This window comes from Astatotilapia calliptera, chromosome 2, assembly GCF_964374335.1.
Source record: "Astatotilapia calliptera chromosome 2, fAstCal68.1, whole genome shotgun sequence".
In the NCBI taxonomy this organism is placed as follows: Eukaryota; Metazoa; Chordata; class Actinopteri; order Cichliformes; family Cichlidae; genus Astatotilapia; species Astatotilapia calliptera.
Window position 1 is genome coordinate 38,360,966 of NC_137423.1, and position 25,575 is coordinate 38,386,540.

The 25,575-nt window shown below is 38.9% G+C and overlaps 2 protein-coding genes across 4 annotated transcripts in view; one reads left to right on the plus strand and one right to left on the minus strand.

Annotated features, from left to right (window-relative positions):
• Positions 1-6,530, plus strand: part of gpc2 (glypican 2) — a 16,232-nt gene extending 9,702 nt beyond the window's left edge. Inside the window, exons 8-11 of the mRNA XM_026147101.2 lie at positions 565-711; positions 1,523-1,659; positions 2,488-2,660; positions 2,741-6,530. Of these exons, the coding sequence (XP_026002886.1) occupies positions 565-711; positions 1,523-1,659; positions 2,488-2,660; positions 2,741-3,018 (735 nt within the window). The 3' untranslated portion in view covers positions 3,019-6,530. The remainder of the gene's footprint in view (positions 1-564; positions 712-1,522; positions 1,660-2,487; positions 2,661-2,740) is intronic.
• On the minus strand, positions 6,278-23,711 carry LOC113009051 (integrin alpha-6-like). Of its 3 annotated transcripts, XM_080308702.1 has the most exons (25): positions 23,539-23,711; positions 23,342-23,463; positions 18,457-18,536; positions 18,107-18,377; positions 17,884-18,003; positions 17,531-17,744; positions 16,444-16,640; positions 15,659-15,747; positions 15,424-15,551; positions 14,903-14,992; positions 14,752-14,816; positions 14,056-14,195; positions 13,679-13,822; positions 12,649-12,770; positions 12,381-12,531; positions 12,028-12,105; positions 11,873-11,952; positions 11,681-11,755; positions 11,456-11,558; positions 11,188-11,364; positions 11,003-11,104; positions 10,745-10,855; positions 8,950-9,054; positions 8,542-8,667; positions 6,278-8,175 (listed from the first exon to the last, which is right to left on the minus strand). In XM_080308702.1, the coding sequence occupies exons 1-25, from the start codon at positions 23,694-23,696 to the stop codon at positions 8,089-8,091; spliced, it is 3,135 nt and encodes a 1,044-aa protein (XP_080164828.1). In that variant the 5' UTR covers positions 23,697-23,711; the 3' UTR covers positions 6,278-8,088. The 3 variants fall into 3 exon arrangements, with proteins under 3 accessions (XP_080164828.1, XP_026002897.1, XP_026002905.1); XM_026147112.2 differs by lacking the exons at positions 23,342-23,463; positions 23,539-23,711 and adding an exon at positions 21,399-21,493; XM_026147120.2 differs by lacking the exons at positions 23,342-23,463; positions 23,539-23,711 and adding an exon at positions 21,245-21,386.
• Between the last annotated feature and the right edge of the window lie 1,864 nt (positions 23,712-25,575).

Here is a 25,575-nt window from a genome sequence, read left to right on the forward strand (position 1 = left end):
GCTGTAATCTTAATTATTGTTTAATTTCATTTTTAATCTTTCTAATGAGACAGCATGCAGTAAAGATGAGAACATGATAGCCTCGGAGTATGATTAAAACATGGCAGACATCCCAGGAGTGAATCCTCCAGAGAGACACCCACGTCTTGTTAGAAACAGAGAAGCTCCTGGTTTGTGTTGGTAGTGCTTTAAGGAACAGACAGCTCTCTGCTTTACAATCCAGCTTTGTGCGACTGCACTCTAATAGAGCGTGACTGTTGAGGTTAGGGGGAGCTTTTTCAACATTGTTCAGTTACAACATTTTTGTCTGTAGACGTCATTGACTCTTTTCCCCAGAAATCAAAGGTCCCTGGTGTTTTTTTAAGCTTTAATTCAAAACTTACATCAAAGCTACCTTTTTTCTCTTAGAAGAAAGCACTGAGCCTTTTGCACTTATTCTTTAGGTGTTGTTAGAAGAAATTCTACGAAATCACATATTAGTTCGAGAATATACAGTTTTCTTGACACAACATAGAAGAATCTTCTTAATCTTAATCTTAAAACTGCTCTTGCTGTGTACCTCAGGTGTTCCAAGGCTGTGGAAACCCCAGGCCAGCTCCAGCAAGGTCCAAACGCTCGCCCAAAGAGTCCGGGGGCAACAGGAGGCCTTTCCGCACCTACACTCCTGAAGAGAAACCCACCACTGCTGCAGGCACCAACCTGGATCGATTGGTAAGGAGCAAACAGCACGGTGACGTGGTACCAGTAGGAATTCTTAATCTTGGGTTGCACTTACCTGTCAATAAAGGTAAAAAAAAAGAAAAGAAATCAGCTAAGGCCTAAAATTATTGTATTTCTGCTGTATTTGCCATTTGGTGCTTGCTAAGTACCATCCATTGGCCATTTAGTGCTTTTTCACTAAGAGAGACAAAGTGCTTACATTGAAACCAGATAAAACCCTTTGAAGTGGTTCGAGATGCTGATGAATGACTGTTTTTGGTGGGTTCATGATAAGTGCCACTTTTCACATGTTACAGTGAGCAATTTGGAACATTGTTGATACAGAAATAGATACTACTTGTTTTAATGGTGCACAATTTACCCTTTTGTGTTGAGCAGTCTTTAAATATATCAGGAAAAAACTGTAAGAATGTCGCACATGTTTGCTCTGCACATGAATCTGATTCAGATCAAGAGGGGGAAAAAAAGGGGAAAAAAACCCCCAAAACACTAAAATAAGTCAGAGCGACTAATAACAGAGAGTCCTGTGGTTAGAACCCAGACAGAATTTCTGTGAATAGTGTGGTCTTGCAAGATAGAAATGCCTAAATAAAAAGAGCTTCAGATCAGAGCACAGACGAAGGGGGTATTAGATATTTATATCTGTTTATAAGACTGAAAAGAAATGTCGTTTAAGAGCTGACCCAGAAGCAAAGCTGTATTAGGTTTTTACCTTTACCCAGCATCAGCCCTGCAGCTTTCATACAAAGATACTTTAAAACCATGTCTGAGTCATAGCCAGTTTCCTTCCACCTCCACACAGGTTACCGAGCTGAAAGAGCGACTGCGGCCCATGCGGGGCTTCTGGGTGTCCCTCCCACACACCATCTGCAACGATGAGAAGATGGCTGCCGACGTCACTAATGAGGACCGCTGCTGGAACGGGCAGACCCGGGGGAGGTGAGCGAGATCAGAGCAAAAGGCTGCTGAGGGGAGGGTCTGTACAGGCGGAGGAGGAGGAGTGAGTGAGTGATGGTGCAGAGGTGGAAGGATGCAACAGATGGAACTGAGTTTATTTAATTATGCCACCGCCACTCACCCACATGTTCTCTACCTGGGTCTGCTTGTTCTGTGTACATACCAATGAATCAAGCTCATTTGAGAAGAAACACTAGTGAGTGTGTTACACAGAAAGAGGGGAACTGATTGTCCACCGTCATCAGTCAGCATTTTATATAAAAGCACATCCATCTTCAGTCACAAACCAGATGTGCTGGCTGTGCTATAATTATCTTGTATTATCACATATACAATAAGTGATAATAACTGTGAAATGTCCTTTGGGCATTCCAGATTGTAACTTTAAAAATATATATGGTGCAGCTAACTGTCTTATAAGCAAAAAGTGATACATGCATTATTAAAAATTCAATAAAAACTTGACATAAAACAAACCAATAGCTGCTGAAACATTGTGCTCTGTACCGAAAATGTCAGCCCAGTGGTCCAGGCAGCCACATGAAACCAGAGTCAGTGGGATTAATCCTCTGGGGACTGTTAGTGTCTGTACAAAATGTCACAGCAATCCATCAGATGATGACTGCTGAGATGTTTCTGTCTGGACTAAAGCAAAGGGACTGATTGGCCATAACCATCTCTAGAGCCTAGCCATTAAAGATTTGATTACAACGGGTATCACTGCACATAAACCTTTAGTGTTCTTAAGGAAATTAAATAGCAGAGAATAAGCTACTATGTATGTGAATGCCTCTTTGTGCGTATGCTCAGGTACCTGCCAGATGTGACAGGTGACGGTTTGGTGAGCCAGATCAATAACCCTGAGGTGGAAGTGGATATTGCACGTCCAGATGTGAGGACCAGGCAGCTGATCATGGAGCTGAGGGTGGTGACCAATAAACTGAGGCATGCTATGAGTGGACAGGACATGGACTTCATGGACAGTGAGTGTTCCTAAAATTTTGACTTGATATTCTTATATCTGCTCCATATTTCAGATGAAAATGTGCTTTTCCTGTTTCAGGTGAGGAAGGCAGTGGCTCAGGAGGTGGAGATCATGGCGAAAGGTACAATCATGACTGGCCAGGTTATGGGCCTTACTCTCCACCCTACACCAAACCCTCAAATAACCCCGCCTCCAACCCTGCAAAGCCGCCTCGAGGCCGAGACAGAAACGGGTCCAAGTGGAACAGAAACAACGGGCAGGGACGGGTTCGATCTGCAGCTGGTCTGCTCTCTTTCTCCCTGTTTTCTTTGTTGCCTCTGCCTTTTGTGGTCACTGCTGCCACCATGTGGAGATAGCTGGTTATTAAAGTGTGGAAGTGAGGGGAAAATTTCTGTCATGCTGGAGTCTAAAGCACATTATTAAGAAAATAATTGCCATTCCATTCGGTTACACCAGCATTAAACAACAGTAAAAACAGACTAATTCAGCAATAATCAAAAACCTGTTTACAGCACTGAATATTTTTCCTACTCCCCAAGCAACTAATGAGAAATAAAACACACTGATAATTAAAAACACAACTTAAAAATATCATCTTTTATTTTTTTAGTGTCATGTTTGACTGATTGGCTTTAGATGCTGAACGGTGTGCAGTGCTGGGAGTCTTAAGGGGAACAAAGGAATAAACTTTTCAACATCAAATGAATTGGCAGGATGTGTGGGTGATGGCGGTGACCACTTGGTGGTCTGTGAGGTAGAGATTAGCCGTGCCCATAATTACTATGTAGTTTCAGTGAGCAGCTGATTTAACGTACATTTGTTTGCTGCTTCTCTCTTTAAATTAAGTTTCAGTACATTGGAGTTCAGTTTAGCTGTGGTTCGTTTAATTAATTTTTCCATCTTTTTAAAGCAGTAAGATAAAGTTTTTTAAATTAAAGCGCCATACTTTGGCTTGGAAACATTTGAAAAAGGCAAAAGTGTGACTCTTGAAACCAAACAATGGGCTGATTTTGAATGTAAAAGCTCAAACCAAGTTGGGTTGCTTATATCAGTGTAATGTATTGCTGTTTTTAATTTATTTGTAATATCATATTTTGTTTTATTATTATTTCAAGACAATGGCTGTGTGTTTTCTTCTAATGTAAGTTTGTCTTTCAAGTTCTCTGGTGGTGAAAAAAGGGAAAAATCAAGTTGTATTAATACTTTTTTGTAAACCAGTCATTTTAAAATATTATCCTATACATCAGAACACTTATTATCAGCTGTAGTTTTCTGGCTTCTTTACTTCTAAACAGAGAGGGGTAAAGAGCATCATGTGTGAGTGTGTGCGTATGTGTGCGTTTGCGTGATCGTTTTATAATGTTTGTTATATGTGCCGGTCTTGTTGAGAGGATGCTGGGACCTTTTTTAATAGTATGCTTTTGTACTTATTTTTCCTAAAAGCAACAAAAGTTGTTGAAAACAGTCGGTGAGCACGCTACGTATTGTAACGTTGGACTGAATGGTTTCAGAGAGAAAAATGATGTCAGAACTTAGATGATGGTTCTTAATTTTCATGTGCTGTTTTAATGAAGATAAAATCAAAGAGTTTTCTAGACAAAGCTTGTGAGGAGTTGTCATCAGGAAAGAGGAGAAGAAAAGATTAGTTTAACATTCTGGGAAGTGTGCTTAGCTTGCAAAGTGTAAAATGATAAGTTTAAGATTTAGAAAACAACAAAAAGACGGATTCAGCAGCTGATTAGTTTAAAACAAAGTAACTAGCTTGGATGAGAAAATCTATATACAAGGAATGGTTGAATTTGCAAATTAACATATTTTAACTTTTTTAATTTGTGGTAAATGGACTGGTTCTTATATAGCGCTTTTCCACTCTTCTGAGCACTCAAAGCGCTTTACACAACTTGTGCATTCACCCATTCACACCCATTCGCACAAGCACAACTGACATTCACACAAATTCATACTCCGATGAATGCATCGGAGAGCAATTTCGGGTTAGTATCTTGCCCAAGGATATTTGGCATGCAGACTAGGGGAAGCCGGGAATCGAACCACCAACCTTCCGATCAGTAGATGACCTGCTCTACCACCTGAGCTACAGCCACCCTTGTGCAAAAATAATTGATCATTTTACACGGGTTACATACTGATTGTTTATTGGCATGAAGAAATTGACAGATCTGCTAATAAAAATGCAATCTTTGCCAAGAAATAGACCAACACACACTTACCAGCCACTTCATAAAGTATATCAGTTCAGTTGTTGATGGAAATATCTGCCTAGCTAGTCACGGCAGGCATGTAGACATGTTAAAGATGACCTGGTTAATTTCCACCTGCAGCAGACTGGGTAAGAATTAGTGTTTTAAGTGACTTTGAACATGGCATGGTTATTTATGTTAGATGGGCTGGTCTGAGTATTTCAGAAACTGCTGATTCACTGGGGATTTTCCCCACACAACCATCTCTAGGGTTTACAGAGAATGGTTTGGCAAAGAGAAAATATGCAGTGAGTGGCAGTTCCCTGGGACAAAATACGTTTTTGATGGCCTGAGGTCAGAGGAGAATGACCAGATGCATTCAATCTTGAATCAGATGGTCTATAGTAGCAGTAGACCACACTGAGTGCCACTCCTCTCAGCTAAAAATGGGGAACTGAAACTATGATTCATGTGGACTGACCAAAATTGGATAATAGAAAGATTGCCTGGTTTGATGATCAGATGAAGATGGTTTGGTCAGAATTTGGTGAAAACAAGAACATAGAGCACCTTTGGGATGTGGTGGAACAGGCGATTAGCATCATGTGTGTGCAGCTGACTAATCTGCAGCAACGGTGTGATGCTGTATTAAGAATTTATCCAAAACCTTCCTTAAACTATGTTGCAAATAATTAAGGTAGTTCTCAAGGTTCCCTGAAGTTGTAACCTATGAAGTGGCCAGTGAGTGTATAACCTCGGTATCAATTTGTACACTTTACTTTTCAGCATCTTTAAAGTAACATTTTCTTAAACATTATGTGTTTTGTAAAGTGAACATTGACAATGTTTCTCACTTTCTAGCTTTTATGCTAAGCTGCTTGCTTTAGGTCCACCTTAAAAAAAGCAAATAAGCACAGTTTCCAAAATGCTCAACTATTTCCAGGAGATGATGAAAGTGACTGAATAGAACAGCTGGGGAGACAAGAGAATATAAGAGAATGTATAGATGCTGCAAAAGGACACTTAAATTGAAGAGAAATTGTAAAATCCCATTTGCTTGTAACAGAATTAAATCTACTGAGGTGGAAATATGCCTGTAAAATAGAAGTATGATCTAGAGAAGGATTTCCTTTCATAACATATCCATTTTACACCAATTACCAACTGTTTCCAACTGCTTTGAAAATGCTCAGTGGATAACAGGAACTGTGTAATGCTAACATATTAGTATGGACCAAATTCTCTGAGGACTGTTTCCAGCACTTTGTTGAACAAAACGCAAACAAAATGCCAGCATGTGAAGGTGGATATGTTAATTTGAAATGAAAGCCTTCAGCAACAGTAGGAACCGCGGCTAAGACTTCACCACACACAGCATTATATTGCACAAAAAAAATGACAAAGTGTTTCACAGTATTTTAAAAGCAACAGTGTTTTAATCATGTGCTTTCAGTGCTCAGCAGTCAGACAAGTCTGTGATGGCTGCAGTATTTCCATTCAATTTTAGGAAAGTTGTTTTTGAGTCCGAACTCACATCCATTCCTGCAACTCACATTCCTTCATGGTGAAAGTATAGCACAACTTTTTTTTCTTCATGTTGTTGTGACAGTTTTTTGGTATCAAACAAGTGACATTTTTTTTTGCTTCATTAAAAAACTGAAGAAAAAGATGTTGATTCTTTAATTTTTTTAAGGTAATTATATTTAATAACAGCCAAAATACAAAAACTAAACAACACATGCTTTAGTTACAGAATATTTCCATGTTCAGGCTTAGATCATATGCACAAGTCACCAGCTCAACAAAAAGAACAAAGAAGACATAAGAAGACTGCAGAGAACAAGCAAGTGATCCAAAGTGGACTACGAAAAAACAAATCCAAAACAAGAAACAAAGTCACTGAGGTAAACATGAAGACAAGAACAGATACAGGACAGTAAACTGGAAGGCAAACAAGAAGTAGAACAGGACAGACTGACAACTGACAAATGGAAAGAGAACTACATCATTTAATAATACTAAAGCAAATGTTTACTTCTGTCTCAGCTCCTATAAATACATGGTAGAGACCTTTCCTATTTCTCTGATTTGTGCCTCATTGTCTCCTCTATCCTCCTGCTGCGATCTGGAAATCAGTATCAGTTTACCATAGTAAAGGATATCTCACTTCCTAAACTGCATCTGGAGGGCACGGAAGAGAAGAAAGCTTTTTTTCCTTTGCATGTGACCTTCACCACTCCTCTTTGAAAGATTAGGTAGCATCTTTTCTTTCTGTGTGAGAGGGTAAAACTTACCTCAGTGAAACACAAGAAAACAAACTGGATTAAGTATGAACAAAGATTAGCAGCTAGTGAGATGGTTTACAGTTTATGCTGTGAAGTTTAATTTAGAGCCTGAAATTGCCATTTAATTTAAAAGAGGACAAAATGAAACAGAAGCAAAACACTGAAGTGCAGGAGCTACAATTGAGAGCGCACAGGTGTGTCATTTATGGGAGCTGAATATCCAAACAGGCTTGTCCTCTTTATCCATTTTTTTCAGTTATTTAAGATGATCAGATTTTCTGCCTTTCACTGTTTTGTGTGTGATTAAAAAAAAGGAGTATGTTTATAAGGTTTGACTGTGATTGTTATGCATGTAGTGAACATCTGCAAATTACTGTGCGTATGACTACAGTAATATAAAACTCTTCCATGCTGATTATGACAATTTAACAGAATGAAAAATTAACACTGCCACAAAATATGTAAATTTGCATTTACTTGAAATGCATGAAAAATGACCACTCTTAATTAATTAGCTGGGCATTCAAAACATTGTATCTTCCTTCTACTGGCTAGAAATAAAAAAATGTTTGGTAGTCTCTCCTTTTTTTGTTATGTAGCCAAGATGCTGAGCATTTGAGGTGAGACATAATCAACTTTCCACACCATGTTGGTAAGTGCACTTGCACACATACAACAGAAAGTGTTAAGTCGGGAAATAAACAACAAAGGAAAAAGAGGGAGACAGAAATGAAAAGGGGAAAATGCTGGAAAAGTGTAAACATGCAAATAAATTGGGTGACAAAACAAACAAAAACCAAAACAATAAAAAAATTAATCCTAACACATCATAAAATGATCAGATAATTCTGTGCTGATAGTAGAAAATATAAAACAACAGCTTGCCATGGAAGCCTCAGTGTTGTTCTTAAACCTTCAAGGTGTCCTTAAGGTTTGCCCTTTAGCCTTTAAGGGGCGCTGTCTCTATGTTTGGAGTTCCATTATCTGAGAACTTCTTCTTATGATCAATGCAGTGGATGCACCCACGCTTACAAAAAGAAATAAGGACAAGGGTCAGTATGACAGTTCACAGACAAGTTTGTAAAAAGTAAAGAATTCATGAAAAATATTAACTGTTTCAACTGTTCATTGTACATTCAAAAATCCTCATCTATGCCACATTTAAGTGCTTTCAGACTGCAGAAATTTGCTTTTTCTATTTAAATATTTACAATTTAGGAAGAATGCTAAGAGTAATGCTTACAACTGCCGGAAAAAAAAAAACTGCTTTTACTGCTTTGTTGGAAGATTACCGAGAGACTGATTTGACACTGCTGATGCTATGAACTGTATAGCTATCAGCTCAGTGAACTTTTAAAACAACATTTTACAGGTATTCTGTATTTCTTGTTACCTTCCACAGTAGGAAGCCTAAAAAGGCCAACAGCAGCAGCAAAGACATGACTGTCAGGAGGATTATCCACCACGCAACTTTGACCAGGAATTCAGTCTTTCTCTCAAGGAACACTGTCAGTTTTGCCTGTGGACATTTAGATAATAATAATAATAATAATAATAATAATAATAATAATAATAATAATCAGACCCAAAACAACAGTACAGTATGTCTTCAGATGCACAAATCCTAGAAGGCTGTGACTTTGTCCATCTTAGACTGTTACAAACATTATTTTAATGTAATTGTTATAGTACACTGAACTCAAAGGTAGCTCTATTAAAGAGCAACTGCTCATGTGAGTAATTTAACAAAATTGGTCTTAACAAACAAACAAACAAACCTATTTTTTTTTTTTTTTTTTACCTTTGTCCTGAGTTTTTCTGGTTTAAGTCCAATGTTCTCTGGAGCGTTGGTTAGAGTCAGAGTTGCATCAACAACAATGAGAAGATAGTTTAAAGAGCTGTAATCCTAAATGGAAGAGAAAAACTGAATAAGATACTGGTGACATGCTGCTAAGTAAGGCTGGAAATGGGTAACAGAGTGAGAAACAAGTCCATGTGAGTGTTTTGTAGAAATAAGAATCTACACTAAATTATTGTTTAATTGCCATGAAGGTTTCTAATGGTTTTAATTTGTTCCCAAGTATTAGCCTACTCACAGGTAGGGATGGGTATCGTTTAGGTTTTATCCGATACCGGTGCCAAACCGGTACTTTTGAAACGGTGCCGGTGCTTAAACGGTGCTCGAACCGGTGCTTAAAGAATGGAGAACAGACACTTTGTCCAAAAACCTCTCATGTTCAGCTGGTTTTTTGTAAAAAGATAACAATGTTAGCCTTTTCTGCAGCTATAGGGGATTTATGGCATCACTCTTGGCTGGAAGCAGTGCTTAAACAATGGAAAAAAACACATTTTTCTCTTTGGTCATTTTAGCCTTTTTGGCCAGGGTGAAGGGAGTATCTGCCATCAAAGACGACGACAGCTGCATGTAGCTATGATGATGTTTGCTAGTTCGCCTTACATGCATTAATGTAATAACGTGGTTAGCCTACTCAACGTAAATTACACCTGAACAACATTAAGCTCCTCACGCAGAGAAGAACGGCTGCTGCTGCATCATCATCCTCATCATTTCTGCTACACTGGCAGGGCTAGGGGCCAGGACTCTCCTCTTCGTGTTTTTGGGGGATGTTGCTAACTCCAGGTCCAAAAAAAAAAGAAAATGCTATACGTCGCCAGTTGTTTCATCAGATTCGAGGTGTTACCTCCTTTGCACAGTATCCGCTTAAAGCACTTGTTGCAGGCTGCTGAGTTTGCATCTTTTGCTGTGAAGTACAGCCAGACTTTTGACCGCTTCGCCTTGGGCATTTTTAATCTGTAGCTCTGCTCTAAAAGGACGTACGTACCTGGTCCCGCCTACTACACTCGCAAACGTAAAACGATTGACTAGAATCCAAGGTGTGTGACATCTCAGGGAAAAAGGCACCGAAATGTGCGCTGCTTTTCGGTCTGGTTACTACCGTTTATGTCAGAACCAATGGCACCGGATACCGGTACCCATCCCTATTCACAGGACCACAACTGTGTAAAATAATCAGAGGCGTTGCATTCACTTCCCTCATAGTAAAAGGCTTTCAAAAAAATTTCTTAAGTAGGCTTTATTCCTGTCTGTCCTTGCTCACTTTGTTGGTGATTTTTAGTGTTTAATGGTAATTTACAGGATGAACTGGCATTATAGCATTAATGACCACTCAAAGCGCTTTTACACTACAATCAGCATTTTACCTTTTCATATATATTCATGCAAAATGTATCTACTTTGCTTTTATACCTCAGGTAGATTTAGAATCACCAATTAAACTAAGACGTAAGCTGAAGACAAAGAACCCAGAGGAAACTTCACACAGAAACGCCAAAGACCATGAAATCTGAGCCTAGAATTTTCTACCATGAGTCCAGTACTACACTAAACACTACAACACTGTGTCACCTCTGGAAATAGAGGTTTCTATATGAGCTACTATGTACACCAGCTAGTGTCTAATTTTGATAGTATTCCGATTAGAGGGGGGGATATAGAATGATGTGGCTTGTTCCCTGAGAACAGCTACCTGCTGTGGCTATACACACTACAATAGCACTTTTCAGAAATGGAGCACCTCTGCCAAAGTGGCATTCCAAAGGCGAGAATGCAGAACAATCCGTGCAGTACTGTCCAGGCCCAGCAGAGGGCAGCGTATCTCCACACAATTCAATCCATCTGAGCAGGTCTAAAGGGAAGACAGCAGGCCTCAGGTGTGCATGTTCATCAGTCTCAGTTTGCATAAAGTATCAGTTCAGCAGTAAAAGGAAACTGCTGCAACATTTTAATTTATTATAATTAATGTTTAATTTTAATTAAAATATTATTCTCCTACCAGTGTTTTATATTTTCTTTTTGTTGGAAGAAATGTGAATCCATCAGTTGAGAGGGCTTTATGTTCAGCCTCACGTCTTTTTCTTGCTGTGTCATGCCAGCCCTTGGTATCAGACATGATCCGGTTAGATGTTAATTTGCCATTAAAGCATTGCTTACATTTCAACAATGACAGGATTTCCTTACCTTTACATGTTTAAGTGGACTGACTTCATCTACAGGTGAGCAGGGGACAGAATGCACACCATCATTGGTGATGTGAGTCAAGTAGAGAAGCCACTTTCCTACAGAGTTCTCCTTTGGCCAGTAGATGCTCAGTGATGCATTTGCAAAATGCTTCAGAGGTCTGCCCAAATTCGTTATCTATTAGAGAAACAGTGCATGTTTTCTTGGACCCATGAGAAAAAATAACCAGCAGGATTCATTTAAAGTTTAGTACCAAATATCACCTTACCCTAAATTCATACTGAACTGAGTTTCCTATTTGATCCACAGATTTTATCGCACTTTCGCCCTTTACAATATCACCAATTGACACCTGAGAAGGTCTAGCGATCCTGATGAGGAAACACGTTATGATATTACATTAGTCATTTTTAAATCCTTCAAGCCAAATCAGTCATTTTTAAGATGACAAATGGAACAAGCAATGTTAATTTTAATTTAAAGGAGAACTCACCCGTTCACTTGCAACTGCAGCTCAAAAACAACTTTGGCAAAGGCCTGTATTGGCTTTATGGTCTGCTCACTCGTCCTACATCGCAGGAAGAACCAAGATTATTTGTAAATTATTCGTTTTGCTTACTGAATGTCATTTACATTCCACTGATCACTGATTAGTAACATAATCCCTTCAGATCAGCCTACTTACGTCTCCAGCTGTAAAGTGATGTTAATCAATTTTGTGCTCAACGTGAGGCCAGAAGTTGTGAGTATGACATAAAACGTTACCTGAAAGGAACAAAGTAACCATCAAACATGCAAATAGTGATGCAGATGTGGAAGAAACTGAGCAACGCTACTCACTTCAGCATCTCTTTGGAGTGGATTTCCCAGGTCACAGGCAATTGGCATCCTGTTGTCTGTACAACTCACTTGTTTTTCCTGAGGAAACAAGCAGGCAATCTCATTGTCTATAAATATACAGTGATTATAAAAAAGTCCTGGGAGATGACATCAAATTTTGGAGTACCAAAATTACCAAAAGTATCATTAAAATATTACAATATATTTTGTCCATCACATTTTAGAGTAACACAACAAGTAGGAAGTAGAAAATCAAAGTTGGAATCTAAAAGTGAAGCATAAGGAACAGGATATGGATTCATGGAGTAAAACATAGGATCTAACGAGGGGAAAACCAGCTTTTCTGTACTCACTGCAGTGGTCGAGTAGGATGAGTAGCGCACTATGTCTGGGAGTGTAATGGCCAAACGACTCTGGTGTGCATCGTCCCCGTTTTTGTTAGTCACAGTGATCTCCAAAGCTATGTCTTCATCTGATGGAGTGATGACCGCAACACCATCCTCACTAAAGGAGTGACAGTAAAAGTTAATGCAGCTTGGGCTGAGGGGTCGCATGTTTTGGTTTCCAAAAAAAAAAAAAAAAAAAAGACTTTATTTTTGAGCTTTGATATTTTTGGTTTACCTGGCCAGTGATTTGAAAACATCTTGACCGGCTTGAGTTTTTTTGGAACAGAACTTGTACTGTAAGTCCAGGTTACTTTGACAAATTTTGTCACTGCCACAGCCTCTATTTATTAGAACGATCTGTTAAAAAAAGAGAAGAAACTCTTCTCTAATAAAGCTTCAGCTAGGTTCCAGGATTCTGTTCATATCCGTCACAACAACAGAGTTAAGGGCTTTAATTCACACAATTTCAATAACTGCAGTAAACAGAAAGATACAGTCAAGAGCATTCTAGTTTTAATTGTAATATTCTGTATTTCACTTCTGATACCTTCTGAATTTAAGTCGGTTATTCAACTTGTTCAAACACTGAAAATGGTCAGTGGGATTAAAATAAATGTGACACAAATCACCGGTTGATACTTGGAAGATGAGAGGAAATATATCTCTTCAACTGAATCGACCCACCTTTGCATGAACATTGGGGATGTCATATAAGCCCCTTTATACACCAGATTTACCTTATCTATGGGTTGATATTGTTACAGTTTTATTCTTGTGAAACTGACACTAAGTATGCTACAGGCTCATTTAAGTTTTGTTTTTTGTGTTGTGTTCATTATTTTCTGTCTGATACATCTATGCTCAGGTCCCCCTGAGGGTCTTTGAAATAAATACAGTATTTTTTTTGTCTTAAGCTAACCCACCAGTCTTCAGGAAACCAACCATTTTTAATTTAACTTGAGTATATGTGTATATTTCTGACCACAGTTGCAAAGACATTGCAGCTGAAGCCAGTTAACTGTACAGTTTACACACTGTACAACTAGTAAATAAAACACATTAGTATTAGATTGATTCTTAATGATACTGATGTTGCTACATAAACATCCTGCAACTTTGATTTTGATTATATTTTAACTAAATGCACATGCAGGTGTAATGTGCAAAAACGTGAGTTCATTCAAAAAACTTTACTCTCTAAGTCTTCATACACCCAGCAAAATTTGAATAAATTTGACTAGAACTGCATATAAACTCATTTCTACCTCTGAGGAAGTGGTCTTCTGCTGGTAGCGGTTGAGGACAGGAGTAAAACTGAGCTGATCCGCACTAGCACTGGTTGTCTGATTGGAGCTCAGAGACACAGTGACAGAGATAGGAATATTCTGCAGCTTGTCCTTGATATTTCTCTGGAACGAAAAAGCTTTGCTGTGATTTAATGTGATTTTGTTTTTTTTACCCACAAGGTTTTGTATAACACCTAATGACAAATGTTATTAGTCTCTGTAAATTGTACTACATTTTAAACATTTTCATTTTAAAGTAACTTTCTGCAAAGTCCAATATGACTAAGTGAAGTGAAAGTGTTGAAAATCAAGCAGCATTATGAGACTGTATGTCTTCTAACGAAATGAAACAGTACCAAAAGCCGGAGCGTAGTTTTGTGACAGGCCTGTCTCCCTTGACCAGACAGCTCCAGCTTTCCTTGAGATGAATCCATAAAGTTGACCCTGACTCTTGATTTTTTCATCTCATAATCAGCATCAGAAGTAAAGTTGAGCACTGTAATATAGATAAGTACATTCAACAGATTAGAAACAATTGACTCCAGTTAACATAGTATTAGTACTACTGTAAATAACTGATTATAGCACACCCATATATATGTACAGCAACATGTACCTAATGTTACACAATTACACAGTACAACTTAAATTGACCAGCTATTATTCTTTAAATGCTAAATGCAAACTAGAGCAGGTACAGGAAGGTTTTATCCCAGAACTTTCTTGGCACCATTGTTATCCTTTGCATCACATTAGCACCAATAAACATGTCAAAAAGAGAACAAATGTATCAGAATGCATTACTTTTTTCAGTTAACTTAAATTGTCAATGAACAATAAACCATCAAAGATATTGTTTTGTATTTGATCAAACTCCTGAGATTTTACCATAAAATCTACAATAAATGCTACAAATATGTACCTTTTATAGCCTGGGAACATATATGTATTTTTCTAGTCCTCAAAATTGTACACATATCAAGGTCGTATAATAAGCCTTTACTATTCCTCCAAACCATGGATTTAAGGAATACTAAACGAAGAAAACTTACTCAGTTTAGGGTTGAACGACTCAGGATGTGCTGTGTAGGTAAAACATGCTTCGACTGCAAAAAAACTTGAAGTTTGTGCAGACATGTTCGATTAAAACCCAACAGCGTTGCAGATAGAGCATGTTATAATTAGTGTTTTTGAACATCTTACCATATTTGCTCATCACATCGTTTCTTTGCGATGTCTATTTCATTTGGTGCAATCTTAAGAGCGGTGCTGACGGTGACCACTGGCCTTGCTCTGCAACATATATGAGAAAGAAAAATCACTAATGAGACTTTCTGTACCTTCATATTTATAGAATCAAAACCAGAGAGGAATTTAAAACACTGAAACTACATGTAGTGGTTTGTGGAATTGAAGTTGTTCTGTCAGAAAGTGAACCATTAATAAATTATTGTGCATGTTTAAAAGTATTTATACAGCATATTTGTTTTAAAAAAGTAAATCAATATGATTAGAATAAAATGATCAGAATGATAAAATGTGTCTATTAAAATAAAACTGAGCTCGGGGTTAGCTTCTATCCAGAATAGAGAAATTGTTTTAACATAAAATTAAACTGAGCTTCAAGTATAAATAAAAAAAAGAAAATTAAGTGCTGGGATGCATTTATCATTGGTTACTTTTTATCTTGTGCTTATGCAGTAACTCTCTCTCTATATATACACCTGTAAACAAAAATGGAATCAGAGAGAGATCCAACAGCCAAGTCAGGATACTGATTATCATCCACGTCCAGGTTACCAGTCAGAGAATATCCAAACAGTTTCACTTTCTTTGATTGTGATGAAATTATCTAAACAAGAAAAGATATAAAGATAAGATATTAAGTTTTTTTGTATTGTAAATATTCATATATTATTGAATTTAATCGCTGATGTTGAGGAAGCTCAGCAAATTCACCTGTCCAGGCTCTCTGTTGACACCATCTGGAGAGCCATAGTAAAGGTATACAAGTCCAGAGCCCTCATACGGTGCTCCCACTGCAATATCTGTCAACACAGGCAAACACTAATACAAATCATGGTGACAACACAGAGACAACAAAGTTGGGGGTTTATCCAAAAATGCATTTAAAGAGCACCTACAATAGTAGATCCTCTTTTTTTTTTAACATCCTCTTTTTTAACATGGCTAAAGTCATCTCTGTGAGCCAAGACTGAAGTGTCAGACTGCTTTAGCCACTCTGTTTCATGCTTCTTTTTTTTTTCTACTCTTGGGTCTGTATGATGTCAAAGAGAGGGCCTATCCCTAAGTAATTTGTTGGTAAATAGCATCTAGGAAGGCTAAGATACTGTGTAGTATTTGTTAATCATGCAAAGGCAAGTTAGAAGAGTCCAAACTGGAAATTAACATAACAAATCTTCAGAAATGACAGTATACTCCATGTATCACTTGTCTTTTGTGTCTTTTAATTCCTGTTGTTTTTAGGGCTTAAATTGAAACCCTGATAGTTACTTTGAGAAGATATGAGACGTCCTATTTGTTACAAATTTAAAGTCCAATTCATAAGCAATAAAACACTCCTGCTGTGTGCTGAGGATGAGTGTGGTTTATTACATTTGTGTATTTTATGACATAACTCGATGTGGTTTACCCAGTAGTGAATGCGGTTGGGGTATGTAATATTATCTATTGTTATTTAGTGACTTTTTCATATTCTGTAAACATAGTTAAAATGTTACAACCTCCATAATGATCTTGATTGATGTCTCCAATATTTTCTACTGCGAGGCCAAACATGGAGTCTTTATGTCCGAGAAGTTTGACTGGAACAATATTCTCCCAGTTTCTTCCTTTGTTATTGATATAGATATAGACTGCTCCTCCAACCTCGCCATCTTTGACAAAGAACTGCGGTGCTCCCACAGCGAGGTCATCCCACCTTCATGCAGCAAAAGAACACAATATAAAACCAATTACTATGAATACTACTGAATAGCAATAGAAACAGAAAGTTATATTGACTGTGTACCTCCTAATCTGTGATGAATAATGTGTGTTTGAGTGTAAAATTCACGATGTTAGCATGACAGCTCTCTGAATTTAGAGAAAGAGAAATCTATAATCTTTTTCATGAAATGCATCTTTGCTATTAGATACTCAGACTGAACCCTTTATTTCCATCCAGCCATCCATCTTCTTTCATTTATCTGGGGCCGGGTCACGGGGGCAGCAGCCCAAGCAGAGAAGCCCAGACCTCCCTCTCCCCAGCCACCTTCTCCAGCTTGTCCGGGGGAACACCAAGGTGTTCCCAGGCCAGCCGAGAGATATAATGTCTCCAGCGTGTCCTGGGTCTGCCCTGGGGCCTCCTCTCGGTAGGACATGCCCAGAACACCTCACCCAGGAACCCTTTATTTTTAAATCTGAAATGAACTCTAGTGATAAATCAATGAGGGGAACCATGGACATGGGTGATTATCATCATGAAATTTGAAGATAGATGGGTTGGACGAACCAACCAATAAAAATATTGTCATGGTCCTGGGTCGGTGACCCAGTGTTTTGTAGCCTTTTTATTTGTGTTTCTTGATTATTTGTTATTCAGGGTTGTCACTATTAATATTTTGGTTTCTGTTCTAGTATTTCTAGTTCTCAGGTTTAGTATTTTGAGTTCCTTCTGTTCTGCATCTCTGTGCCTGCCCTGGTCCTACAGCTTTGTGTTCCCTCCTTGTTGCCATGTCTGATGTCTTGGTGTTAAGCTTGTGTCTGTGCATACCTGTTATATTTCCTGTTTCACTGGCTGTGGTTTAATGGACATAATCTTCAACCTACCCATCACTGTTGAGATCCACCACTGCCAAATCATAGCCAAAGGAGGAGGCCAGGCCTGGTCCAGAGAGGACCAGCTCCACAGACAGATTTCTCTGTGCCATAGGGTCTGCCTTCAGAAATGCCACCTGTCCGCTGTAACCTCCTCTGGGTGCTCCTGATACGATTGTCAGCTCGCCCTTCCTGATGAGGGCCATTCCAGAGTCAATGGAGAATCCTGGATAGTACAGGATGATGCTGTTTCACTGTAATGTTTCACTTTGTAAGAGTTTTATCCATTGACACCACTAAAATTTATATCTTAATTTTAACATTTGCTTGACCATTAACCAGTATTCAAGAGAGAAGAAACTGACCCAGGTAGCTGTTTGACTTAAGAGGAATGAGTTTTGGGTTAAAATCGTCAATATTTCCAGTCTCGCGAGCATCCACACTGTAGATGTCCAGATTGTCCAAAACCTCCATTCTTACTATTCCTTTGAGCAGGATCATTTGGGTGAAAACAACATGAAACATAAAAAAAACATGAATAAGTGAATATATTTTGCCAAACCACTCGACTGCTAAGCTCTAATGTACCTTTCCACTGATAAGCTCCTGGTGCTCCAAATAGAAGGGATGTGTTATCCTTTGCAAAAGATGCTCCATGACCCTGCTGGCAGTAGGCAAACCAGTCGTGGTCCTTTTGACGTCTTGTTAAGTGTTCTCTATCACAAACGACCCTCCGCCAGCTCCTTTCTTCTTCCCCCACCTTCAGGTCATCTCCTAAGAGGTAGCACTGACCCGTCAGCAGGTGAGGAACATAAAGACCTGGGGTTATGTCCCAATCCTGATAGTGATGCGCACAAGTCTAAAAGGTAAGGAGGCTAGATTTACAAAAGATGTTGACTTTCTTAAAATGTCCTTTAAAATCTGAATGCATTCCTTACCATTACATTTTTACCAGGACCTTGGCTCGTGACTCTAACTCCCATCCACTGGTTATTTATGCCTTTACTACTGAGGAGCTCTGTAAAACCAGATAGTTGAGCTCACTCTGTTATTGTTTAGTTGAGAGAAAGTTTTATGATTACTTCCCAGAAACAGATTTACATTAAATGAGTTATAAGATAAGATAACCTTTATTAGTCCCACACGTGGGAAATTTGTTTTGTCACAGCAGGAAGTGGACAGTGCAAAAGTTATGACGCAAAAATTAGAATACAATAAGAATAAATACAGTACACAGCTGTACAGAATAGAATAAAATAATATACTATATACAGTAGAATAAAAATATACGGGGCGATTGTGGCTCAAGAGTTAGGAGTTCGCCTTGTAATCGGAAGGTTGCCGGTTCGAACCCCGGCTTGGACAGTCTCGGTCGTTGTGTCCTTGGGCAAGACACTTCACCCGTTGCCTACTGGTGGTGGTCAGAGGGCCCGGTGGCGCCAGTGTCCGGCAGCCTCGCCTCTGTCAGTGCGCCCCAGGGTGGCTGTGGCTACAATGTAGCTGCCATCACCAGTGTGTGAATGTGTGTGTGAATGGGTGGATGACTGGATATGTAAAGCGCTTTGGGGTCCTTAGGGACTAGTAAAAGCGCTATATAAATACAGGCCATTTACCATTTACCATAAAAATAGAATACGAATGCTATATACAACAACATATCAGCAAAATAAATATACTTTGCTGCTTAGGTCCCCAAACCCTTACAACAGCCTTTTGTTTAAAGCATTAGAGATAAATTCTACAGATATCTTGTTCTATTTTGCACTTAAACGCTTCAGTAAATATTGACAATGAAATTTGAGCAAGTGTTGGCATGTGTTTTCTCTTCTTTTTCTTTACATTTTGGCACAATTTTAAGTAGTTATATATGGTATTGGACTATTAAACAGGAGTTTAAATTAATAACTTTGCTGCACAGTGTTTTAGGTGTGTCACGGTTTGCCGGGGCAAGCCGTGTGGAATATTTAGGACCAGGGCCCTATTTCAGGAAGCCGGTTTAGAAAACTCAGAGTGAAAAACGATACTCAGGGTTGAGTAACCCCGAACTGTCCAACTCGGAATATTCGGTTTCAGAAAGGCTGATAACAATTAGTTCAGTCAACGCGGAGTTGCTTTAACCCCAAGTTAAGCACGCGCACGAGGATACATAAAGCCCTGATTAGTGGAGCACAGATTAAGCGAGTCACCATGGAGACAGAGGGAAAGAAGGCGCGGTCAATGTATCTTACAGCGCTTGAGGCCGAAATTCTGATGGCAGCATATGCCGATAACATGCAAATTCCGCAGAAAAAAGTAACACAGCTTCAGCTGCAAAAGAAAGGGAGCATGCATGGCAAAACAAAGCCGACAGAGTCAATGCGTGAGGGTCAATTTAAACATTGATCGAGGGATTTCCACCCATTTAACACGTTATTTTATTTTATTTTTTATTTTATACATTTTATTTTGTGATGTGATTTGAGCGCAGGTGCAACCCAACAGGCCCCAAACGTTCCTGGCAGCAAGTAAAAATGAAATATAAAAATATAGTCCAAACAGGTAAGGTGTAATTGTATTATGGGCCATAGTGCTTGGTCTGTTTGTCCCATGTAAATCAATTGCAGTTAGAGGCTACATTAATTTCCCCTCTGTAAGCACTTATTGAAATTATCTGAGCACATTACAAGTACATATTTGCTTACTCTGTATGCTCAAATGTGACCCGTTATAGCCAACAGAAAAAAAAAAGCGGAGGCCTGAAAAACAGGTGGGGGTCCTCCACCACCACCACTCACAGAGGCTGAGCAGTTGGCTTCCATATTTGTGATAATGTAGGCAGCATCACATATGATCTTCACAGTGCAGAGAACACAAATTAGCATCCATTACTATAATGAAATAATTTGTTAGTTTGAAATGCTACAGGGAACTATGTACCTGTACATTAATGCTGTGGAAAGACTTCCTGTTCACATAGTCTCCTTCATTTACTGAAGGAGCAATGATTGGAATGTGAGTGCCATCTATACAGCCAATCACGCCTGGGAACCCTGAAAATAAATGTAAAATTTAAGTAGTAGTTCAAATATCACCACATCATGAATTAAGTTTCGTTCATCCTGATACCTGCAATTTTGTGGCATCCCTCTTTGATGAATCTTGTGGGTCTATGACCGGGGAACACCACAAACGTGTACAGGAGACGTTTCAGTGCAACTGTAACATTCCTGACTGCCCGACAGACGGTAGCCTTGGAAACGTGCTCAGCGTCACCAATATTATACAGAAAGCTCCCGTTTGCAAAAAACCGAAGTGCGATACAAATAATATGTAATGAACTGAGAGCATGTCCGCGATGTGTCACATGAGCAATATTAGGCCTGAGGATGTTATTCAAATAAATTATAGATTGTGCTGAAAAACGGTAATGTTCACACAGAAAATCATCAGGAAATGATAAAATGTCCGAATGCGCTCTGATCACTCTCTCCCGGCGGAGAGCTCTGTGGAGAATTTGGGCTTCAACATCTACTGGCTCTTCAAGGAAGGGGCACGCCATGTCTGACACTTCCTACAGTCAGGTTTCTGACAAAGAGGCGGAGAACGTCAGGGTTAGTTGAAGTAAACCTGCTAGGGGGCAGGTTAGCTTCACGGAGTGTGTCGTCATAGTAACTCACTCAGAATTAATCTAAACTCGCTTTGTGAAACCGAAAACCCAGAGTTTTCGTTAACTCAGGGTATACTTACTCAGAGTTTGCACTAAACCGGCTTCCTGAAATAGGGCCCAGGACGCGGCAGCTCTGGTGCAGGTGAGTATTTATTAACGAAGGGAAAAACAAACAACAAAGGCACTGGGAACATGAAACTGGAACCTAAACTGGGTAAAACTAACAAAACAAACCAGAAACGAAGATGCAGGGAGGTCCGGGGAACTACACATGGAGAGATGCAGGGAGACCGAGGGGAAACAACACAGACGAACCAGCAACTACTATGACAGAAAACACAACTTAAATACACTCAGAGAACACAGGGAGATTACACACAGGTGGGGAACACAGCTGCGAGTGATTAACGTGACGAGACTAGGGAGGCAAACTGAAAACACTCACATAAGACGCAGACCTACACAATAAAACAGGAACTTACACATGAAAGGACACAAACTAAGAAACGCGGACTAGATACAGGAACACATGGGTAGAACAGAGTAAACACTAACCAGAGGAAGAACAGAACCAAAATTGCAAGAAGAGAAAACACAAAATGCTGGGCCAAAAGGACCCAGGATCATGACAAGGTGGGTGCGATATAAATATACACTCACTGGCCCCTTCATTTCTTACACCTTGCTTGTACCAGGTTGCACTCTGTTTTGCCTTCAAACCTGTCTTAATCCATTTTGGCATATATTGTGAAAAGTACTGAAAATATTTCTTGCAAACTTTGGGCCACATGATGGCATCACTCAAAAATCGCAGGTTTGTCAGCTGCACTCAGTGTGGTCTTCTGCTGCAGTTTATCTGCTTCTGGTTCACTATGTGGTGCATTCAGAGATAATCCTATGCAGACACTGGTTGTTTTCAATCATTACTGGCTCTGATGGAATACCCAAGAATGCACTCAACCAAATCATGCCTGTCTTTATGAACTTTAATTTGTCTCTTGCACATGCCCATCTCTCACCCTGGCTATCACCAGCCCCTGTTATCCTTGAAGCAAAAAAGCCTTCAGTTGACAGTCTGAACATACAGACCAGCTGCACTCACTCTGGGGGTGACTGCCCGAACTGGACAGCTAACCAGCTTTCACAGGGGGTCATTTGGCTTTAGTCACTTTGCTGATCAGCAAATTTGGACTTCCACTCTCACACCTGAACTTCCATCAAAGGTTTTCTTGCAAACCATTGACAAAATGTGTAGTCACCACCTCTCTTTCATTATCTCACTCAGCACTAATTCCCCACACTGTGCTGTGTTCTCAGCCTAATACTGTGCTCTCTATACAATTTAGACTACACACAGTCTGTCCTACCAACTCTTTATTTAAACTGCATATAACACCACTGTAGTTGGACTTGTTTCAGCAGATGAGTCTGCTTGTAAAGAAGGTGAAATCATACAACAAGAAAGATTCTCGGGCCAGCAACATCAAAGACGCTGACAAAATAACCACAGCAATGTTTGCACTTTATGAAAATGTTGAAGAAAAGTCACCAAGGGAAAGCTGTTAGTGAGCTTTTACCACACAAGAGTGTATAAACATACTGTCTCACATTGTGTTATGCTAGCTGCTTAATAACTAATAAAGATCTATAGAAGCCATCAGCACAGTCGAAATAGTCATTGGCTGCCCCCTTTGTTCTCTCTAACATATTGCAATCACATGCAACTGTTCCAGAGCCCAACACCATGTTAAAGACTGCTCTCCACCTGGCTATCACCTGTTTTACATTCTGTCCTCAGGCAGTCACCGCATGTCACTAAAAACTTGGACCAAGTAATTCATGGACAGTTTCTACCCTAAAACCATAACCATTTTCAATCAGCATGTACAATGAACAGTCGCTGTCCGATATCAAACACACTCATACGAATATTTTATGTTATATTTTACTTACATGGCAATAACTTTGATGCATACAATAGCTGTTAAGCTGGTAAGTGTTTTATATTGTTTGTATGTGGTTCTTTGTGGTGTGCATAATGTAATTTTCCTTTAAGAAATGCATGTGAATAACAAGCAAGAGTGGCACTGTCAAGCGGACTGTATTGAATATTAAACACTTATAAACTTGCTACCATAAAACAATGATAAATATAGCTTCAGACAAAGTACACAAACCTTTATCATCAAACTCAATGGGCTGACAGCTCTTAGATGTTGTAGTCAGATCACACTTGTAAACAACTCCTGTAACATTCACCTGGTTCTGATGCTTTGCTCGTGGAGCTCCTACCAGCAGTCTGGTGGAAAATACCAAGCAGTAAGACAAACGTTTGATTAATTCCAAACTTACAAATTGTTTTGCTTTCACTCACAGGTTCTTTCTGGCAGGTTTGAGCTGTTGGTGGAAGGCAACAGAAAATCCAAACAGGCTGCCTGGATCTCCATTTCTCTGCAGTACATTCTCCGTGTCCAGGTTGAAAGCTGTAACATTTGAGGTCTGAAAATGCCATATGATCCAAAGACACACCATATGCCATTGCTTTGCCATGGTATTTGAATTAAAAACTGTATACTTTGCTCATTCTCTTGCTGTGCTCTTGAAACGCAAAGTGGAGAGTAAGCCCTCCTAGAAAAGGGATTGGTCCTAGCAGCTGCTGACTTGCTCATTGTAGACGCAGACATACAAGGTGTGGTGGGAAGGAATTTATCTTCACAGTCACAAAGCCACACTGTTTAACTTTATGGTTCATAACTTAAGTTAATATTAACCAGTTCCTGAGTTGATAAAAGTCACACCCATTGAGCGCGTCTTCTCTTATGGAAGTTAGCTGGAAAGATGAATGAGATTATGTTTGGCCTTGATTTGCAGCTGTAAAAAGCAGTGCAAGAGATGTTACACACAAATAATCAAGTCTATCAGTTTTTTCTGCATTTTCACTTGAAAAATTATTTGTGCACATGTCAAAGTTTGAAAGGTGTAAAGGTGAAGTACCTCTGATGCTCAAAAATAGTCTCATAACAAAAGATGTTTTGGGTTAACTAGAAACAATCTTGTTCAGCTCTTCTAGTTCTAAATTTTTGAAATCAGCCTTAATTTGATTTTAAAGTACAGTGCAGCACAGTTGCACAGTGGTTAGCACTGTTTCCTGACAAATTTTAAGCTTGGGATAAATCAAATCTTTGTCTTACTGCATGAGTATTTTCCACCAGGGGGCTTATAAGAGCTCTATGAGCACTGCATCACAACCAATAAAATCCATCACCAGATTAAGCACTGGTTAGTCTGCAGTGTTAGCAGTGAAACCTAGCAATTGTGACTTTTAATATTTTGGGATCAATAACTGGGGGGGGGGGGGGGGGGACGACTCAGGACTAGTCTTTAACCATTGTTACTCAGATTCAGCAAATTAAAACATTAAGGTGCCAGGTAAAAGGCTATGTGACACATTTTTAATGAAATATTAATTTTTTTAATTTAGTGTGTTAGAGTTCAAGAATGTAAAAAATAATTTGCAGAGATAAATAAAAATGTAAGTATTTTAAGAAATAATAATAGTTAAATAACAATTTTTTGGTACACACCAGCCATTATTTTATCAGTTACAAGAATTTAATGTTCTGGCTTTATGAGTGAGATGACACTGAGATGCAGTTGCTTTTCACATAAAGAGGAGGAGGTATTGTTTTAGATATGAGTGGGCTATAACCAATGGTAAGAAAGTGTTGTAAGATCCCCCGATGTAACAGAATGTATTAAAAATTAAGGACCAAAATAACCTCAACACACATAATGGTTAATCACATGTAAGCTCAAATCAATTTCTACAAATAAAATAACAAATAAAAGACTAGCATATCATATCAAACTATTTACATTTTATCAGTTACAAGAATTTAATGACTCACCAGCAGGTGGAGTGTTTGTTATCACAAACATGTTGGGCCAGCAATGCTCCACCTCTGATTGGTGCAAATAAAACTAAGTGAAAGCTCAGTTATGCTTCTCTAAGACAGCACCAAATAAAGGCAGTTACTTTTATGTATCAATTGTAATTGTAACAGGAGTTGTTATATTTTTAGTAAGTTGTGGTCTTATCATGATTTGTGCTGACTTCTTTTATTGTAAGTAAAATTATAAACAAATAACTTAAAAATAAATTGTTTTTGCATGTTTATGGTCGATGTTTCACAGTCAGCAACATTTAGTAGTCACCACCACATTTCAGCAACAATTCAGCAGCAATGTGTTTGTGTGGTCTGAATGAGTCTTGTCTTTTTTCTTATCGCCTCAGTCACACATGAGTGTCTGGCGCTCTGACCAAATATCTGGTGGCAGTGACAGTAAGATTAAATCAGGCCTCCTTAGAAAAAGTTTTAGTTGTGTGTTTAAAAAGTTTTGCTTTTTTGTA